The 21,757-nt window shown below is 46.2% G+C and overlaps 1 protein-coding gene across 2 annotated transcripts in view; it reads right to left on the reverse strand.

The window, feature by feature from the left end:
• Positions 1–3,134: 3,134 nt before the first annotated feature.
• The window catches only part of sema4c (sema domain, immunoglobulin domain (Ig), transmembrane domain (TM) and short cytoplasmic domain, (semaphorin) 4C), an 89,414-nt gene continuing 70,791 nt past the window's right edge, over positions 3,135–21,757 (reverse strand). The window contains exons 9-17 of one of the 2 annotated variants that reach the window (XM_079363810.1): positions 21,324–21,475; positions 18,675–18,850; positions 14,171–14,315; positions 13,460–13,673; positions 10,888–11,003; positions 8,748–8,905; positions 8,146–8,237; positions 5,668–7,940; positions 3,135–4,408 (exon numbers count right to left, since the gene is read on the reverse strand). In XM_079363810.1, coding sequence (XP_079219936.1) covers positions 7,045–7,940; positions 8,146–8,237; positions 8,748–8,905; positions 10,888–11,003; positions 13,460–13,673; positions 14,171–14,315; positions 18,675–18,850; positions 21,324–21,475 — 1,949 coding nt within the window. In that variant the 3' untranslated portion in view covers positions 3,135–4,408; positions 5,668–7,044. Of the gene's footprint in view, positions 4,412–5,667; positions 7,941–8,145; positions 8,238–8,747; positions 8,906–10,887; positions 11,004–13,459; positions 13,674–14,170; positions 14,316–18,674; positions 18,851–21,323; positions 21,476–21,757 lie in introns of both variants that reach the window. The other variant, XM_079363809.1, reaches the window with a different exon arrangement.

A 21,757-nucleotide genomic window follows, 5' to 3' on the forward strand; every position in this document is an offset into this window, starting at 1 on the left:
TTGTTTATTGCTACTGGATGCCTTGAACTTCCCTCAGGATCTATCTATCCATCTATCTATCTATCGATCTATCTATCTGTCTATATATCTTCTTTAACTCTGTGGGTTATTAAACCTTTTATTTTTGGCAAAAAACGAACTAAAACTATTTTAGCTAAGTTAGCAACATAAGCTGTGTACAGATCTAACATATGCTGGTGAAAATATGTTATATGATAGAAAGTAGTGGTGCACATAGTACTTAAGTTATATCTGCTGTCAGTAGTTACTTCAGTTTTATGTACATTTACAGAGTATATGTGTTTCTGTGCATAACTGTGGAGTTGGTAAATGAATCTGTTTCATTAAGGTTTCTGCTTGTATGGACATTTTCTCTGGTTCTTTTCCTTGTCTAAGATGTTTATCTCATTGTTTTTTTATTATCATCATTTTAGACACAAGGAAGAAGAAAGATGGCTGATAGATACCCCTGCCAGCCCACCTGATGGTCTCCCTTACTTTGTTCTCCTCTTGGTGAACACCTTTGGACTGTGGAGGGAAGAGAGCATGCAAACTCCTCACAGAGAGACTCCTGTCAGACAGGGATTCAAACCAGTAACCTCCTCACTTTTATAACTGAACCACCGTTCAGACTATGTGTTATAAATCAAATAAAGTATTTATTGATTTAAACCTTTTCTCTCCTGTTTTAAGCTGTATAAACATAGAACGTCTCATGTTCTTGTAGGGCAATCACAGAAGTCACAGCTGGGAAACAAATAGCTTTAAAAGTACTTGAACACTCGAGTGCTGAACATTTAATGCATGTTAGTGTTAAAGACAGCATGCACATAAAGACAGTAGAGTGGTATGATACAGACACGACTGAGAAGGCAATTACATTATTATATTTTACTCAATCACATGAAATGTAACACTAGTCTTGTAACTTTAACAAATACAGGTTGTGCTTAAAAACATAGTGTGGTATTTTAAGCTACTTTCTTTCACTTGATTGTTCAGTTAGATGGAGGTAGTATTTAAGGTTTTTGTGGGTTATACAGGTTTGAAAGAGGCAAATGAATGCACAGTATTTTAAAGTTAAAGCAGATTAATCTAAAAATAACAAAAACAAAATGTGGCTTATAAGAAAAACCTCGGTATTAAACAGCCTCTCTTTTCTTCCGTTCATGTTTTGAATGAATTGTCAAACATTGCTCAGGACGTGCGAGCTGCGTCCTCTGTGGCTCAGGTGTTTCACATCAGACCGCCGTCCAGTGTAAGATCAGACCAAACGCCCTGGTAAGAGAAGCAGTGGTCAGGTCCTCCAATCCTCCGAGGACGAGCTGGAAGAGAGAGAGAGAGAGAGAGAGCACATGAGAAAAAGGAAATCCTCAGTTTAATGTATAATATGTTGGTGAAAACAGGGAAATACCTATTAAAAGACATAAAATCTTCATTAATGATTATAGATGCAAAATAAAAAACATTGATATATAATTTTGGGAGAAACGTGATCTTTATGCCTTCTTTTATTGAGCCTGTCTGTCTCCTCCTAACCACCATAACAAGCAGCCTGTTTTGTAGTCTGTGTCAGGTTTTGTGAAGTTATAACACAATTTATTAATAAGCGTCATTAAATGTACAACATGATCAACATGTGATTATTGGATTGGTAGTGTGTGTGTAAACTCATGCTGAATATTTGACAGGTTTAAACAGCGTGATGCTTGGTTAATATTATATTACACCACCGCTGATTGTTTGTGTTCACGTTTCTGTCAGTCTCTTAAATCAGACAGAAGTTAAATCAGAGCTTACTTTAGTTTTATCCTGATATCTAGAGAAATATTCTCCCTCATTATACAGTATTATAAATATCAGCCTGCATGGTGACATGTTAATCTCTGTATAACACACTCTTTACACAGACTGTAAACATGTACACATCAGTAATTATACAGGACAGATTTATAGTATTTAGCTTTGTCTTTGTCCTTGATACTTTTTTAAAAACCTTACCAGACCTATTTCTTATTTACTGAAACATAACTGTACAGTCAATGAACGACATCTATGAGCTGATTTTAATTAAGATGTTTTGGTTTTAAATACAATTCCACTCACAACAACGATATAACAATATCAAGAAACACAGTATGTCAGTTATTAGGTTTGCTCATGTTAAAAAGTAAAATAAATAGATAAATCATACCTGATAACTAACCTATCTTAGACTGCTAATATGTTAGCTCGCTCGATAGCGCTTTAAGCAATGACACATAAATCAAACTTTATTACTTACTGTAAAAACTGCAAAGCTCCCTTAGAGTTCACAGGTCCGTGACATTAGTTTACTGCAGAAAAAACAGCTTTCACCAGCTCAAAAAAGACGAAAAAACTGAACAGAAAAGCTCCATGTCGTCCCGGCTTCACTTCACGACGTAACTGCTTATTTACAAAGAGCGCTACGCAAGATCCGCGGCTGTCAATCATCGCCATGTATGACGTCAAATCCCGTTTTTTAACCTCAAATAACTTATTTAAAACAAACTTCACAGAAAAATGAGCACTTGAACACCATGTAGGGTGATATTATCTAATGATCACAGCAGAGTTTTGGTCTGGAAAAAAATTATGTGACGAGTATTTTAACTTAACAGTTTGACCCAAGTCCCGTCTGTTATCATTGAGGAGGCGGGGTTTATGACCTATACTGCAGCCAGTCAGTAGGGGGCGATCTAAAAAAAAAAGCTTCACTTCACAGGGGACCTTGTCCCGTCCATTATTTTTACAGTCTATGGTGCTGATGGGCAGGGATCATTGATGGCAGTTCTTGAGAGCTCTAACCAGAATAGAAACCATCTTAAAAGTCGTTGATATCAAATAAAACCATCGTCGTCTATTTGAGACCATCGTCACCCTGGTTAAGGTCCAAGGTGTTTTTGAAAGTGCGGGGTCTGAAGCTTTTTCTTAAAGGTGCAAATGGACTCTACACACCGAATGGAGTTTGTACGGTTTTTTTTCCCAGGTTTATGTTTGGGCTTCTTATTCTTTTCTGCTGTTGTGTTTTGTTCCTCTGTCACTGTGTTTGATTCCCCACAGCCTCCGTACATGTGTCGCCCACACCAACCACTCCGCCCCTGTTACGCAAAGAAAGTCACACACCTCAATAATATCTCTATTTTTATTTGTGTATATATACACATATAAAAAATAAGGACATATGTACAATGATAATAAATATCAACATGTTTTTACAAGTGAAATAAGTTACTTAACATATCTTAAAACAAACATAAAAGATCAATTAACAAGACGGGCAAAAAAAATGGGGCAAAGTAGAACCAGAGCGTTAAGAGAAACAAAAACTGTGAGCAAAGAAAGCCGAACTGAAAAACCTCCTTGGAGGAAATATTACAAGCAAACACGAGTAAGAACTGAACGAATGCACATAAAGTACATCAAACATGCATTTCTCACCAGCAGAGACCTGCACACGTTTGCATTCGTAGTCTTTGCATGGTGTTGTTCAAAGAGAAAGTGTAAAAGGGAGATCTCTGAAGACAGTCTGAGTACCGGTGTGACGAGCTCGCTCGCTCCTTCAGGACACAAAGTGGAGCCAATCTATCGCTAGTCTCTGAATCAACAGATACTTATTTGGTTTTTAGGGTCAGGCGAATTAAACAGTGACTCCATGTTTTTGGTTCATCATCTCATAAAGCGAGGGGGCTAAAGAACTGGAGCTGGCAGATCACGGCTGACGTTTTAACAGAAAGTGAAAACAGGAAGTCGATCAGCCGTAAGCGATTTCTCTGCGTCTCGCTCGAGGGAGAATTTAGACCGAATACAATATTCAGAACAAATCTGCAGACATCAGCTCGGTGAAGTAAAAGTGGACGGACTGCTGAGACTTCAATATTGATCTGGAATCAAATTAATTTAAAAATTCCAAACTAGAAAAAAAAAAAAAAAAAAAGCAACTGCAGTCTACTTTGGCTTATCCGAAAGGTGAAGAGAGGCACAGAAAAAGGTTAAACACGAAATCCTGTACAACCCTTTGAACCAGATAATCAGACATGTTGAGCGTGTTTTTTTTCATTTTTTTCATTTTTTAAATAATCCAAAGAGATCATTCGTTCACAATAATAGCGTCTGTAAAAGTCTGCTCAGAATGAAAACACGCCACGAGGATGGCTGTATCAAAGACGTCCACTTGAAGAGGATCATGCAACACTGGAGGGTGGAGTGCTGACGGCTGACCAACACCTCCTCTTCATCGACGGGCTCATCTTGATATTCTACAACTCTCTCAGCACTCTGTACACAGTTGGAGAAGTGTGTGTGGGGGGGGGGCAACAGGGTGGAGGTTCTCCCCCCCCCCTTCCTTCACTCTGGACTCCTCTGGGCCAAAAGCACAGAGCTGACCCTGCTGGACAGAGAGAGAGGACACGTGTTCAGCTGGGTTAAAATGACATCATTTAGCAGGATGGAGTATTTCTTTTAAATGAAGTTATCAAAACACAACATCACAAAAAGTTTTTAAATAACTTAAAAGTATCAGTTTAACCTTGACACCACGACACAAACACGCCGCTGTTTGCTTTTTGTGCAAGACGCAGGTCTTAAAGGCACGACGTGCGTCTGCAGGTCTTCATTGAGCCGGACTGAGTCATGATGTAAATGTTATGTAAGGGTGATAGTCAGTGTGGAGGATACAGTCATTGTTTGACACAGACAGAGGTCTCCCTCAGTTCAACTCTTTTATTTCCTTTTCTTGTCACTTTCTCCCTGTGATAAAACGATCACAGCTTCAGGCAGAGCGTCTTATCTTTTCACAGTGAGTGTTTTGTCCTCCTGATGCACCTGTCCCTTCAGACTGCACGAGGTCAGCTCTCGATAAGAAGGAGGCGGAGCTACTGGTGCAGCACGTGTGATGTAACAGAAGTCGGACCAGGCCGATGACTCGGTGCTCGGAGCCCGGGCTTTCAGCTTAAACACTGAGTGAACTTCTCTGTTAGAGAGACACAAGCAGGATCTGTGGACGTGCATGTGTTGGATGTCAAGAGTGGGTGCACCAGCCTCCATGCTCAAGGACACCTCTGCAGTATCTCCCCAGATTACAGACCCACTTCCAGGTTGTTGTTTTTTAAATCTACGACTCTCTGCTTCCCGACTGAAGACGCCCCTCCAGGCTGAGCTCCTGCTGATTTTGGATTAAATCAGATTATTTAAAGTGGAAACAGGAAGTGTGTCTCTGTCCTGCGGTTCAAACAATCCACCTGTGAGCCGAGCTTTCCAACTCTAGCGCCAACACGAGGGACCTCAAAGAGTTGAGTTTGTCTTCCTGGCGTGTGCACGTTGTGATGTTCTCATGCTGGTTTGTTGCAGGTCAAGCAAACACAACGTGGAGTCTATAAACCGTCTGAACAACCTTCATGGCTTCATTTGTCCAGACAACGACGAGAGAGCTATTGATCTTCTGATCTGTTCCTCAGTAAGAAAGTAATTACCGGTACATCTTTTCCATTTTTTCCTAATTATTTAGTGATAAGTTGAGCAGCCAGATGAAATGAGGTAAATATTTGTAGCACTACACTAAGCAGCCAAAAAACTAAATAGGAAGTCGTTGAAGGTTAGACCTTCGCTCGAGTCTTTTTGCATAAATTTAATTAAGGGGAACAATACCTCTCAGTGGTGCAGCTTCCAGCCCGGCAGCAATCTGTGCGTCCATCCACGCAGTGAAGGCCTTCTTCCTCTGTCTGTTTACGTCCACAGTGGCCCGGGGTCATTCTCTGGGCGTCGGTCCGAGGGCAGGGGGGGGGGGGGGGGGAGGTGTGCGTCACAGGCACACTGATAGTCCAGGACTGTTGGCATTCAGAGGACTGAGAGTCTGTGTGTGTATGTGTGTGTGTGTGGGAGGGCAAGTTTCCTTCCTGGCAGTGCGAGTCACCACCCTCACCGAACACGTGAGATATAAAGCACTTATTGAGACATCCACAGCGGTCGTAACAGTGAGGGTTCAACTACATTCTCCAGGCCTCATGTCTTCACCTCAGCTTCAGCCAAGAGCTGGATGCAAGGGGCCTTTTTCTGTCTGAAGCCGTGAACAAACACAAGTGTTCCAACCTGCGGCTGGACAAATGTCATTTGGAGTGTGTTGGACTTGAAGGTGCGTTGGCGGGTCGTCGTGCGGAGGGGAGCCGTCAGAACACTGACGTCGTCCGTGAGACGGGAAAAGAACAACAAGAAACGTCTTCATTCAAAGCAACCGTCACAACAGATGGAAGTGGAAGGGATGGGAGATAAATACAGGGGCAAAGTCTTGAGAGATTGTCCTTCATTCAGAAACCCCCTCGCGTTTCATTTCCTCTCTCTTTGTCTCTCGCTCCTCTCGGTCCCACGCACAGCTCCTGCTACGGGGACGTGAGTGATTGTCGTCTTGCTTCCAGATTAATTAGTCTTTTTTTTTTTTTTTTTTAAGACCGCTCTCACACTCTCTCGGCTCTCGAATACTAAAAAGGGAAGACACGTGCTTCCAGTTCTTTAAGTGCAGTAAGCTGAACAAAGTCTCGAAGGAAAAGAAGGACACGGAATCAGACGGGCTCCGAGCCTCACCTGCTCCACTTAACAGAAAAAGAAGAAAACTTGTTGCGCCGTTCATTTGATTTCCATGCTTGAGGTGTTCTTCTCTGCGTTCAGCCGCTTTAAATACACAATGTACACATGTGGCGATCGCACAGTGGAAGAGGAAAAAGCCACGGACATGAGCGCATGTTGCTGGGAACACAATACTTATAGGAGCGCGTGTGGAGCGACTCTGTGAATGACTGTGTATATTCAACATGCTGTGTGCTATAAATGTCTACAGTGAGCCGACTGGGCATCGGCAGAGCGAGAGCGAGGGAGAGAGAGAGGGAGAGAGAGAGAGAGAGAAAGAGAGAGAGAGGGGAGTTGACAGCGTGTCACTGAAAGAGAGAGAGAGAGCAGGCGTCCTCGACAAGAGGGAGGTAGGTTGGTTGTTTTGTTTTCCAACTCGGGGACCGGAGACGCAGGAGGACGGGCCTAGACGGACGACTCCTCAGGATTGGCGTCCGGCAGCACGCTTCTCTGCTGCAGAGTGCGTCTCAGCTCCTCCTTAAAGGGGCTGGAGTAATCGTTCCCGCTCATGCCGAGACCCCCGAGCCCGCCGCCCCCAGCGCCGGCCCCGCTAGCCCTCTCCTCCCCTGCTGTGCTCAGGTTGAGGCGGATGTAGCCGTTGCTACCCGAGCCTCGGATGTTGGTGAGACTGAGACGGCTCGGGGAGTGGATGGGCTGGCCCGGGATGGCGCTGGGTGACGCCGTGCTGCTGACACTGGTGGGCCCCAGGGCGTGCCCGGGAACGATCTTCAGGGAGCCGTCTGAGTAGTAGTAGTTTCCTCCGGTCTCCCAGAAGCGGTCCTCGTCGCTGGGCATCTTGCTGGGCACGAAGGTGGGCGGCTCCTTGGGCAGGGTGATGGGGTAGACCAGGGTGCTCTCCAGAGGCTTCATGTCGGCTCCTTTACCCAGCGCCAGCTTCAGCCTCCTGCGCAGGTACAGCGCTGCTACGAGGAGCAGCAGGCACGCCGCCCCAAGGGTGATGACCAGCACCCAGAAGAGCCCCATGCTGCTGTCAGGAGCCCGGGCCTCCATGAAGACCGGGGCGCTGGCCACCACAGCCACCTGGTAGCGCTCGGTCTGGAACTTAACCCCTTGCTCCTCCGAGTAGCAGACGTAGCGGCCCGCTTGCATCTGGCCGGCTTCAGGAACGACCAGTGCCTTCAGGGTGCGGTCGAAGCGGGGCCCTCCCGCCTCGGGGTCCCCCAGCTGGAGCTCACGGTCGTTAAGAACCCAGAAGGGCTGAGCCAAGTTGGAGACCAGCTGGCAAGGCAGCACCATGTCAGAGCCAACCACCACGGTGACGTTCCTCAGACGGGAGTGCTCTGCCGAAGAGGAGGAAGGAGAGACGCTTTAATATCATCCATATTAATCCAATTCGTCCTAATGCTGCGAGTTCTCTTCTGCTTAATTCAATTTATTCAGCTCAGACTTAATGTATTCACTCGGTGCAGCTCAAGTCTCGACTCGCCCCTGCACTGACACTCAGTTCCCACAAGGGGCCACTCCTGAGGCGTGACCCGTACTCACCGGGGCTGGGGATGGAGACAGGCTTATCGAACTTGGCTTTTCCCCGGCTGAACCTCTCCAGCATGAGGTCCTGTGACAGGGAGGAGGTGGAGCTGCAGGGGAAAGGGCAGAACAACACAGCCCAGGGTTATTAATGCTCTCTTACTGGAACTGATGCTTGGATGGATCCACTCTGAGCCGTCTGTAATATGATCAAACTCAAAGCAACCTGGATCGATGGAGCACACACACAGCAAACCTTTTTTCACAATTACGCTGCAAATAAAATGTCAATAAGAGAAAATCATCCGTCTTTTTTTCCTTCCTCGTGAGTGTAAATATTGTCATATTCAAGTTTATGTTTGTTTCATGAGCCGGCCCGAGACATCAGCGTGTAAATCAGGAGGATTTTAGTGGACACCTGGAGGGCAGGAGCATGCAAAACAGTCTGCAATGAAGGAGCTGCTGGAAGACTCTCGTTCTAAATCGCTTGTCAATAAAGCGTTCAGGGGGCGAATGATAAGTGTTGCTCCAGAGGAGGGATGAATGTTCAGCCTTAAAGCATATATGCTGATGTGGAGTCGGTGTGTGAATGCACAGGTGCACACAGGTGCTTGACTTACCCGCGGTGGAGGTCGATGCGCACACAGGCGCGGCCCTCGCTGTCCCAGGCGCAGTACGGGTCCCGGGCCAGCAGACAGTCTGGCTGTGACTGATAGCGGCTGCAGTTGGCCAAGGGCAGCTGGAGAACCTCCGAGCGAGAGCCGATGTATAAGTACTTCTGCAGAGAGAAGAGGAAGAAGAGAGCGCGCCATCAGGCAGAGAGCGATGAAAAACAAAGATAAAGATAAACAGAGAGAGAGAGAGAGAGTCTCAGTTAGGGGTTAGAGGAGATAATGGGATAATCACTCTCAATTACAATAACATTCACCCCCGACCCTCGTCCAATCCAATCTGGGTTGTGCTCTTTTTCAGAAAAGCTGCTCTAAAATGGTGGCAGCTAAGCCGGCATTAATGAGATAAGCCGGGGGCTTCCCCGTCAAAACGCCATCGATCGGAGACCGTCGTGGAACCGTGGGGACGCGGGCGACGTCTGCGCGCGGGCCGAGCTGACGGGGAAACAACAGGGGCAGAGGTTCAATCCCCGGCGGCGTCCACGGCTTGTAATTACTGTTCCAGTGAAGAGGAGGTTTTGTATTCATGGGGCGACACTTGATCTGAGAAAGGCTAGCGTTGGTAAAAAACATCTGCAGAGAAGACTCTGTGAGGGTTTGTCTCAACGCTGCTATGATTGTGTCTGTCAGAGAGAGAATTAACAGATCAGCAGAGTCCCACTGCCGCCTCTGAATACCAATGAAGGAGTGATGCAACGGCACAGCAAGCTCCAGGAAGACCTTCTGCTAGCGGGAGACACGAGCACACGTGTGAGGCCTCGCTCACACCAGACCAGCTCATCTGACCGGTGTGAGCGCTCGGATCTGGGCTCAGTCGTTCTGGCTGTATGTGATGATGGAATACTTTTCCAGACTATATAAAAACGTGTGAGTCGTTTGGTATCTTCAAAGCTAATCTAAAAAACTCTGAAGAATGCACTCACTGATTTTCTTCAGTCATTTGTTTTCTTTTTTCTCTAATCCCCCCATGTGACTGACAAGGCCTGTTGTGTGTGTGTGTGTGTGTGTGTGTGTGTGTGTGTGTGTGTGTGCAAATTTGATGTATATATTGCTATTTGTTACATGCTGAGTGATGTATACTTTTATATATGTTGTTTTGTTACCTGCAGATGTAAATTAGCTTCAGGCTAACTCTGGTGCAATGAATCAGATGGTCTCACTTATGTTTTTTTGTTGCACATTGTCCCTCACAAATAAAGTTGAAAATTGAATTAAATAAAAGACTCAATATAAAGCATGCAGTCAGTAAAGTAGCGGCCGTGTTCTCTCTCGTGTGCATGTGTGTGAGAGGTGTGCTCACTGATGTTATGCACACGGCTTAGTAAGCTCATTCAGAAACTCAAATGTTGAGAAGCAGAAGAAGAGCTGCTCTCTCTTTGTTCACTTGTGTTGTGCTGCTGTCTGTCTGCTGTGTACACACGCACACACATCCAGACACACACCAACAAACTGAAGTGATAAAACAATACGTGAAGCAGGTTCATGATGCTTCTGTTGGGGATGTAAGGCTCCTCCTTCTAAATGATCCTGACATTTGACCTTGAAAGGTCAATAACGGACAAAAGAATGAATTTCCTTCGGGATCAATAAAGTATCTATCTATCTATCTCTATCTAAGAGGACATGTTGGAAAAACAAGGGAGGAGCTCCCGTTTTCATTCTTTCCATGAAGTTGTTCATTTTTGTCGGGGAAAAGCAAACCCGACAGTATGAATTTCCTCTGCACATTTGAATGATTATCCCGTCTGGCAAGCTTTCTCTGACTGCCAGCTTTTAATTCATTTTTTAAACACATTTGAGGCTTTTATCAGATAGCGATATGAGCGAGTAATGACACTCAAAGAGGGAGGGCGCAGGATAACACAGCCCTCTCGCTGGCTTTGAACCAGGAACGTGGCTGCTTTCTTAAGCCAGAGAAGATGACAGCCAGTTTCTCAAGCTGGCTCGGAGCGTGGCAGTCATGGATGCATCTCTTCTTGGACCAAGCGTTCGGCCCCAGCCCGGTCCAGAGCCGCCTGGGTGACATGAGCAGACATTCTGCCACATTCGTAAAGCTCCTTCAACACTTCCTCCTCGGCCTCCGTCTTACCTTGGAGTGCGAGATGGTCAGGCTGTCCACCGGCTGCACGTTGTCAAACAGCTGGATCTCCTCGATCACGTGGGCCTCCGAGCCGAAGATCACCACTCTCTGCAGCCAGCCCTCCGCTGCAGAGCGCAGGAAACACAGATTCAGTTCAGCTCACTTGTGCTGCGTGAAGCCAAACTTTCAAGTTCACTTCAGTGACATACGCTTTCTTCTTGCCCCTGGGGCAAGTTCTTCACCGCATGCATAAAAACATAAATCTTCAAACAGCTCGAGTGACTCAGGATACAAAACACACCTGACAGCAGGACAGCTCATTTAAATACCACTGATATGATATTTAACATGTTTACACACACACACACACACACACACACACACACACACACACACACACACACACACACACACACACACACACACACACACACTCATTGGAAGAGTAGAGATGTGAAACATCTGCGACTGTAAATATTAATGAGTGCAAACACACATCTGTGATGACAGCACCACATCTTACCTGGATATTAATGACATACTCAAACATTCACAAACACACACACCTGTGCATGCATGGACGTTCACACACGCTCTATTGATGCCACCAATATGAATCCAAACATTACAAAACAAGCTCGTCTGCTTCCAGCTCGTTGGTTCAGCTGCTGTCCTGCCCAAGGACACGTTGGACATGAGGCTGCAGGAGCCGGGGATCGAACCCTCAACCAACTCTACCACTAACCCTAACCCACAGCCGCCCTTTACTGTTCACACTGTCTGCAGTGGCTCTTTAGAAGGCAGGTCTTCTTCAGAGCTCTAACATTGGAATCAATGAATACAAACACTGGAGCTGTCAAAGAGAGGAGAACCATCTCCTTCTCCACAGACGTACAGCAGCTTACAGCTCAGTCCAGCTTGGTGAGGAACTGTCTAAAGGTGACTTTAAAGGAGGTGTTCCAGGTCCTTCAGGTAAGGAGACATCTGAGGACGTTTTCCAGAGGTGTGTGTGGAGCTGAGATGAGATCCTGCACTCCTTTCATGTAGGGCATTGTGAGCGAGTTTAGATCCCCTGTGATGAAAGGCGTTACAGGCACAGCTGGTGGGGTGACCTTGATGTGTGTGTGTGTGTGTGTGTGTGTGTGTGTGTGTGTGTGTGTGTCTTTGGAGGGAGCAGTATTATGTGCAGACGAGTAAAGAAAACTGTCCCAGATTATATGAAAAGCTAACCTTGTAGCTAATCGGAGGCTTGTGAGAAGGAGAGACTTGTATGTACAGCAACACAAAAAAATCACACACACACACACACACACACACACACAAACAGACACACAAAAACCTAGAAGCCCAGGCAGCAGCCTGCATGTCATCACACCCGTCTGTCGAGGCGTCAGGGACCAGTGTAGACTAATCCCTCAGTCCTGGTTTTCTAAAAAACTCTCTCCACAAGTGCTGCCTCTCTCTCTCTCTTTCTCTTTTCACATCAGCTGTCGCTATGCTGCAGCTAATAGCTAATCAAGCCCGCAGCCCAATTGGCACTATGAACGCCCGTCTGCCAAGGGGCCTGTTGAGTTTGTGCTGTGAAGCACGACAAGCGGGGATGACTGCTCTTGGCTCAGGGAGCGTGAGCGTGTGCATCTCGCTGCGTGTGCATAAATCAATTTGTGAGTGTGTTTCTCATGTGTTTGTGTGTGTCCGTGTGTGTGTGTCCGTGTGTGTGTGTCCGTGTGTGTGTGTGTGTCCGTGTGTGTGTGTGTGTGTCCGGGGGTTGGCCTCGCTGCTTGCCAGTGGAGGAGCCCTGAGCCCGCTGTTGTCGCACTCTGTCACAGTTGCCACAGTCACTCTGCTGCAGTGATCAGAATGGTAAGCGCTGCAGTCTCTCTCCATTCAGGAGCTGAGCTGCATTCAAATCCACATTCTCTGAAATCCACTGTCAGATCTGTGCTACTCAAGATTAGGACTCCAGGAGGAGCAGCCGCGCTGACATCACAGCCCGAACAGGACACCTGCATATGGGCCCGACGGCTACTGAGTGGAGATATTAATTGAGTCGCACATTGGTAGGCGTTTCCTTTGATGCGTGAAGACGGATCTCAGCATGCAAATCAGGTCCTTAATTGAAACCCAGCTGAAGTGTGGCCAGATGGCAGGTTGTTTTGTGCCACCGCATCTAATGCCAGTACCTGTCCCTGTCTGCCTCCGTGGTCTGTGTGCTCTCATCTCTTCAATGAATGCTCACTGCGAGTCCCTTCAACAGCTGCACACACACACACACACACACACACACACACACACACACAATGGGGGAATATGATGAAAGACTGTGTACCTAGGACATATTTTCACTGCCACACTGAGAACACCACACTGCAGCAGGTAGGCAACATTATGAGAACAACATAAAATACCAATCTATGCAACAACCCTGCGAGCACCATATCAGCTGTAATAGTGAGCTGAAAGGGTTCTTTCAGAACGTTGTGTTGTTGTCATCATGAGACCTCAGTGAAGTCTTTAAAGGCTTAATGACACTGGGATGTGTTTCCTCAAGTTCACAGCCACAGAACAATGTTGTTCGTACCCGTGCCGATGAAGAGCATGTTGTACGCTCGCTGGTCCAAGGCGTTCACCCGATCCACCGCCAGCTTGGTGAAGTTGACCCCCTTGGTGAGCAGCAGAGGGCGAGCCAGAGCCTTGTCGTCCATCAGCGGGTGCTTCTTGGCAAAGTTCAGCGTGGCGTCAGGCAGCTGCAGGGAGCTGTTGTAGCCGTCATCCCTGTTGGAGTTAGTAATGCACTGCAGAGGGCAGAGGAGGGAGTGACACAGAAGGAGGAAGGAGAGGAATAAAGGAGAGGATGAAAGGAAGAGAGGGAAAAAGGAAAGAGGAAGAGGAGGAAACTTCTTAGCTGCAGCTGGCACAGGTTGGCATGGCTTGTTGGCTTCGAGACGACGGCCCTCCTTCCCTCCTTTTCTCCATCTTTCTTTCACTCTCGCTCTCACCTCCGCCCGCCATCACATCTCTTTCTCTGCATCCTTTCGTCCTGGATCATTACATTCTTTGCTTTTTGTGTCGTGCCAGCTTTTGCTCCAACGCTACAGTAACCCACGCCTCCCGTTTCTACCTCCCTCCTTCTTTCATTAAACCTCCTCTGCTCTCTCATCTATTCTTGTTATGCACAAAGCAGAGCTGCATAAAACCCTTTCTCTTTTTTGTTTCCTGGGTTCTTTGGAAATATTGAAATGACTAAACATCATGCATCATATTTGTCAGCACAGACGTCTTTGTCTCTTACCGATCCAGGCCGTGGGACGGGGACAGCTCCGGTGTAGCGTCCCCACCTTTGTGATGACTCTCTGTACTCTTTGTAGGATCCATCAAACACCTTCTTCACGTCAGTGATCTGGTACTGACACACCGCTGACACGTCCACGTCACCCCTGAAAGATGGCGGCAAGGTGAGAAATAAGTGATGTCTGGCACTAAGAACTGTCAGACAGATTTCCTGTCATCAGCTTATAGAAAGTGTGACTTTGCAGGAGCAAAAATCTCCTGCTAGACTAGACTGACAATTTAAATGGATACAGAAGAAAAAAAAACATCTCTTATTTGTTAAAGGCATCAAAAAGAAACTACCGTAAATTCCGTACTATTGAGCGCACCTGGATATAAGCCGCACCGGCTAAAAATAAGTAAATAAATGTATTTGTACATATATAAGCCGCACTTGATTATAAGCCGCAGGTGTCCACGCTATAACAAGAGCTATTTACACAGACGTAGGCTACCGGTAACATCCGCAAATACTGTAGCGTCCGTACGGACGTTAAAGGACGACGAATAATAACAAATAATAACTTAATAACCCGATCACTGTCGGCCGTGACCACGCTGTTTACAGCAGAGAGCAACACATAACTTGCCGTAACAATCCAACTCTCTCCCACAGCGTTCTCTCATACAGCCACTCAACACGTTCTCGCTGGTGCATTCACTGACTCTCCACATAATCGGAATTATGAACACATTATCAACTACTGACTTTAAACATGAACCGTTACAATACGAAGCCTAGCCGACGGTGTCTGTAACACGGCTGATGAAAAAGATGACCGTAATATATTTCACAAGAAAAAGTCCATCCATTCACTGCCTCAGAATGACTTCATTACTCACTTCCTCAGTCTCTGTTGTCGCTGTCAGTGTCATCTTAACGTGCAGCAGCTCTGTTAGCTTCTTTGACAGCCAGGTCGATCGCCTTTAACTTGAAAGCTGCATCATATGCATTTCTCCGTGTGTTTTCCATGATGAGGGTGCGTGCATGAAGCGCAAAATGACTGATATTAAGATCCGACGTGACGAAGTCAAATGTTTTTGCGGCAGAAGCTCATTGTCCCCCATAAAAAATCCATGCATTAGCCGCACCGGAGTAGAAGCCGCAGTGCTCGAAGTGTGAGAAAAAAGTAGCGGCTTATAGTCCGGAATTTACGGTAAATCTTTAAACATTTTTCCTTAAAAGTCACATGATCTCCTCCTCTTGTTCAGGTGAAATCAGTGTCCTCACTCCTCTTCATCATGTGTGTGAAGTGTGTTGTTGTAAATCCACTCTGATCCTGTATTTGATCATGTCTATAAACCCCTCTATTTCAGCCCTGCTCAGAACAGGCTGTTTCTGTGTCTGTAGCTTTAAATATGTAAATGAGCTGTGTCTGACCACGCCCCCTCTCTGGAAGGGCTCGGGTGTACTCGCTGCTTTCTCGCTCCATGTCCTATTGTTTACGGTGAGAAGGCAGACTCAGAGGGCAGAACAAACACCTACTGTAGCTGTGGGAGTGTCACCCACCTGGGGGAGGGGCTACTGCCCTTTGTGATGTCATGAAGGGAACATCTCCAAACGGCCTGTTTGAGCACACATTTTCTGAAAAGTGGAGCAGGCAGAAGACGGAGAGGATGGACTTCTCATCATTGGGGGGTTAGGGTTAGAGGAACATGGAGGAGAGGAGTTTAGATCAAATGTGACCTTTAAGACTCGACAGCCTGAACTGTCTTTTATTGAGTGAGCCAAAACAAATAGCTTTAAGTAAAATCAAGTACAAATTAAAGTTAATGTGACTGACTTCCTTGATAGGCTACACAAATCAATCAGTTAGTGCTGTGACTGAAGAAATGCATTTAATTGAATGGTAAGGTTGTGTTTGTGCTATTTTAATGTTTTCTTTTCAACCTCAATTTTAAAGCCCAAGTGGATAGAGGTGAGCATTGACGCATGACCGCGGCACATTAACTCGCCCTCGCTCTCCTCGTCTCATAAATAGATTTGATTTTCAGGCTTTTTCACTCGTGTGAAAAGAACTTTTTTTTTTTCTGTCTCTCAAACCGAGTCACTAACAAATTAAACCAACAACATAAAGTGAGAGATGAGGGAAACTTTTTGCACTGAGATGTTTTTTTAAAGATATATTTTTGCCTTTATCTGGATGGAATAAATCTGGAGAGAGCGATGCAGGGAAGGCGCCACAGGCTGGATTTGAACCCAGGCCGCCTGCTTGGAGGACGATTAACCTAGAGTCGTAGTCAAGAGCACACTAATTGAGACCAAGACAGACCTGAGACCAGAGTGCTGCCAGACCGAGACCAGACCAAAACATTCAGGGGTCGAGTCAAGACGGAGACCATAAATATCACTGAACTCAATGAAACTGTCACAGCGAGAAGGTCGAGGCCGTGATCGGAGGCTAAACAAATGAATTTATATTATTTGTTCTTCTTGATAGAGCCGCGTTCCTTCTATACAATGATGATGTGGGAAAATAGTCCATCAGTGGTGGACTTGACCGGTCATGTCCACCCAGTCTGAGACCAGTACCAGCACCAGTACATCCTCCGTACATGGGCAAGCTAACCAGGACTAATCAACAGAAAGCTGTGGACCTGCACACAAGTTTCCCCCCAGTTTATTCGTTTTTTTCTTTATTTAAATGGAACCGATCTGCGGACCAGGCTGGAGTTGGACCCTGAGCCGCCAGTTGAATCAGCCGGCGATACGCCAACAGAAATACATTTCATCAGGAGGTGTGTGTGGACATGTTGCAGTCGTGACTTTTGAAAGTTTCCTTCAAAAGTGCAGATAAGTGCAGAGTCTGCTTTCTGATTCAGGATCAGCATCGTTAATGAGCAGCGCCTCCCTGACTGCTAAGGTGAATATAAAAAACAAAGGACAGCACGGATTTCTTAGCAAATTTAAAACTCGCCTATTCAGTCAGATTATGGCTCCAACTCCCAGTCATCATTTACATAATGTCCAATTATCTTAATGTTATCTCTATCAAAGCCGGGGGGGCTTTGAGGAATCCCCCAGCCAGAGACAGAAGAAGTGCTGAATGAAGAGACAAAGCTGGGAGTTCAAAGCGGCGTCTCTCTGCGATAGGATATCTTATTAAAGAGCACAAAAGACTTCAAAGGGCCAAAGACGGAGAGACGACAAAGTGTCCAACCTCCCTCCCAAAGAAAACCTCCTGCCAGCTTTGTTGATCATTAACTCATCCCTGTGTTAAACGTCACCAGTCCTCATCCCAGAAACGATACCAGCATCATTCCTTCAAACTCAGTGACCATTGTCACGAGCCGAAGTGTAGTTTAATTATCCCCTTTTTAAAACGAGTTTCCTTTAAAGGACCAATCAGAGAGCTGTGTCGAGAGATGAGTGACACTCTGTCATCAATCAGCCAATCGGAGAGCTGCTCTCCTCCTCTGTCATCAATCAGCCAATCGGAGAGCTGCTCTCCTCCTCTGTGATCAATCAGCCAATCAGAGAGCTGCTCTCTCCTCTGGGATCAATCAGCCAATCAGAGAGCTGCTCTCTTCCTGTGTGATCATGAAGGAAACCTGCTGTGTTGAAGCTTCTCTGACAACAATGCAGCAGCCAGTATGTCCTCCTTCTAACTTTAGATTCTGCTCCTGAATGCTCTGGATTTGTTTGGACCAGAGAAGCACACACACATGCACATATGCACACACACACACACACACACACACACACACACACACGGGGAACTGTGTTACTTTTGCTCGTCTACATTTCAAAGATAAACGTTGTCCTGCTGACTTTCTGGGAACGTTCTCGTCATTCCCGTCTTTTCGCTCTGAAGAAAGCTCATTTATTTTCTCTCCTTTTCTTTTATCCCATCAGAGAGACAGTGAACTGCCCTCCCGCCCCTTCCTTCTTTTGGACTGGTGTGACGAGGTTGTGCTCTTTGTCCCCCGCTGATTTTAGATAAGGAAGCAGAGTTTGTTTACCTGATCAGCCTCACTCACGTGCATTTAATATTTAATGAAAGTGTTGGCGTTAAAACATAACGCCAACATAACGGGTGGGATGAAGACGAGAGCTCACAGCACTGCAATGAGAAGAAGAAGTGGAGAGTTTATTCTAAGTAATGTGACCACTCTTACTCTGAGGGAGGGATTTTAAAAAGCTTTGGGACTTTTAATGGAGACGCGTCCTCGTCTTATTGATGTCTGCAGCGAAGGGGCCTCATTTCATTATCAGTCTGGTTCAAACAACATCGAGTTCATGTGACATTAAACCGCTAATGAATCTGAAAACACATTCAAGCACTCTGGAGGTGTATCCACTTAGAATCAGACGCTTAAAGGCTAAATGACACGGTGAATACCTGAGCACATCAAACGCATGATTGGAGCGTTCATATCAGAGTGGCTGGCTGAGCCGTGGTTTTCATAAAGTATCTGACACGTTGGTCCTTAACCCAGGATGTCATTAAGTCACCCTGACTCACCACTGGGCGTGAAAGATGCCGTAGAAGGTGGTTCCTTTCCAGTCGGGGCCCGGCAGCGTGAACACGGCCCTGAGGTTGTTGAAGGAGACGTGGCGCTCGGGGAGCGAGCACACCAGCCGGGCTTTCTGGAAGGTGGTCCACTTCTTCTGCAGGGTCCTGGTACCGCCCAGATCCCCCTGAGAGAGGAGACAACAGGTCACCATCAGAGGACTCTTTGACACCTCCACATTCACACGCTGTGGTGTAAAGTGAACATCAGACTTCTCCCATTCAGACGCCTCCATAATGTCACAGAAGGCCAAATAAGCCAATCGCCTCAGCTCCTCCTTTGTCTTCTACAGGACTTCACTTCTGCCCCTCGTTAATTATGTCACTGCTTCTTGAGCTGCCTTGTATCGGCCGCCCCTCCTGGAGACTAAATAACGGTGAATCGTCTCTCTCTTGCCTTGTTGAGCGATCCTCTTTAGAAGCATTCAGACCCTGAAAAGTCTGAAACGCAGGCTAACAATAACGCTAATGTTGGATGAATCAATGAACATTGCAGCGTGCTTCATATATTGATGAGAAGCGCTAGTGATATATCTCGTCATGATTACCTCAGTAATTAGAGAAATTGTAAAAAAAAGGAATTAAAAAATGCAAATGTGAACATCACAGCCGTGAGATTCTCAACATTTTGCTTCTGTTGCAGAAGCAACAACAGCGCGACGGGCTGAATTAGTCAGCGCTCGTGTGTGAGCATCTGTCTCTCATTTCATTCAAAGAGCGTTATTGTTCATCACGGCGCCGACGTTAAAGGGCACATCCCGTAAAAACGGAGCCTTTATGGTGCACTTGATTACACACACACACACACACACACACACACACACGTCCTCACACTGCTCACCATCTGTGTGTGTTCGGCTCGGCTCAAAGGTTACTGTAGTGATGTTGTAGATGTCAGTGTAACACGACACCTGACGTTCAGACTGACATTACAAGCCGCCATATTTACCCCCCTGTGACGATTCGCCTTTAACCCTTTACAGGCCACTCACTGAAATACTTTGAAATTCAAATATTCACCCTCAGAGTTATTGGGGGACATAACAGAACTTTATTTCTGTTATAACATCTTTCAAACGTTTTTAATTTCATTTATAAAAATAAACATTTACAAAGTTACCATATTTGGTTCAAACGCCACAACAGCAGGATGAGTGAGGTATTGTGGTCTCTTCTGATTGGCTGAGAGAAGATCACATGCTTCTCAACCTTACTGAGGTGCAGAAGGGTGGACATATGTCATGTGTACGGAAATTATCAAAAAATAGTCAGTTGCCTGATAAAGGGTTAAAGTGAACGTTATGGAGACGTAATGGGGGGACGACGTGAACCCCCCTCTGTTCTGTGTTTGGACGTAACCAAGGCGGGAAGAAGAAGAAGAAGTTCAATAATGACAAAATGTGAAACCACAATCTATACGTAAGTCAAAGTATACTGTTGGAAATATGAAATCTTTGGAAATGTTCATCATAATCTCAATCTTAGCTTCGGCATAAAGCACTTCCTGTTTGGGCAGCTGTGGTACAGGAAGTACATTTCCCTGTTTCGAATCCTCCATCGACACTTCACAAAATCCTGATTTGAATTTTACTCCTACCACCCGTCGACCCCGACGCTCAGCCACCATCGGGCCGTGTCGCCCTCCTCCGTGCTCCGACCTCCACCTCAGCGCCATGGAAGTGTGGACACCATGAAGGAGGAGTCCTTCCTGCATCTTTACTGAAGCGTCTGACTGAATATTATCAATCGTCGAGCCAACCCAAGCGGCTTCCTGCCTATGAAACGTTTGATTAAAGTACAGCACTGTACAGCTCAGGTCCTGTTTGTGGGTTCGTGGTTTAAGCTCAGTGGGCCGGAATGACGTTACATCACAAAGTAAAGGTTAACCATTGACAGACAGGGAAGCGTGGAGGTGTTGTTGCAGGTTGATCGTGTGTTTTTACATTTAGGATGGGTTGTGTTCATCTAACTGGGCCCGATCAGTCGCTGAGTGAGGTCGCACTGACACTCTAGGATTGTGGGTAGTGTAGTCATTTTCCCCCTCGATGGTGAACCAACCAGGTTTTTTACCTACAGGAGCGCAAACACTCGTTTTACACTTGTGGTCAGTCCTACCTGTGACGGTTAAGACATGATGACTTTGAATCAAATCTGTCTGAGATGCATTTTTTAGCAGTTTGTATCCATCGCCTGGAAATCGACTATTAAAACATCTGAACGTTGTAGGATCGTAGTTCTGCTAACGAGCGTTCGAAGTAACAGCCGCGTGTTTCCAGCGTGATTAACCAGACGCACAGTTTTTGTTTTACATGTGTAGTGAAACAACTTTACAGATGATCTCCTTATATGGACATCTCCTGTTGAAGTTTACAAGCCCCAAACGGTTAGCAACTGCTTTCTCACATTAGCATTAAATGTTCAGTACCAGCTGCCAAAAACAGCTGGAGAAAACAGAAAACAGCTGGCTCCAAGCCAAGCGTGCAGGAATCCCAGAGTCTGCAGTCAAAGCTTGTTTTCTGTCGCCGCGCTCTTTGAAGAAGTCCATCACACTTTGAACGCATCGTTCCCCTCATTGACCCGGTTCAGAGTCAGGACTGTTACCTTGCAGACGCGGGCCACTCGGGCCACAGTGAGCTCCGTGTCACACTCCAGCTCCAACGCTCGCTCGCTGAAGAAGAAGTAGATCTTGTCGTCGTCGCCTTCTTTGCTGCCGCTGCTCTCCCTCACCAGGGCTGAACCCACGAAGTCCGGCTCTGCACACACACACACACACACACACAGCAGTATCAGAAAGTGTATTTACACGCCACAGTAGAGACATACATCACACATCTGAAAGGACAATCTCAGCAGCCTGCAGCTGTGTTCGGACACCACACACAAACAGCAGCACACACTTCTGACACCTCTGTTTTGTTCCGTGCCGTGCGTTCTGACCTCGCCATCTATTTTCTATCATCACTTCTCTCCTTGGCCTCATCTCTCCTCCAGTCATTTCTCACTCTCCGTCGCTCCAGTCGCTTCCTGTTAGTAGC

Source organism: Symphodus melops (genome assembly GCF_947650265.1).
Source record: "Symphodus melops genome assembly, chromosome: 1".
Classification (NCBI taxonomy): Eukaryota; Metazoa; Chordata; class Actinopteri; order Labriformes; family Labridae; genus Symphodus; species Symphodus melops.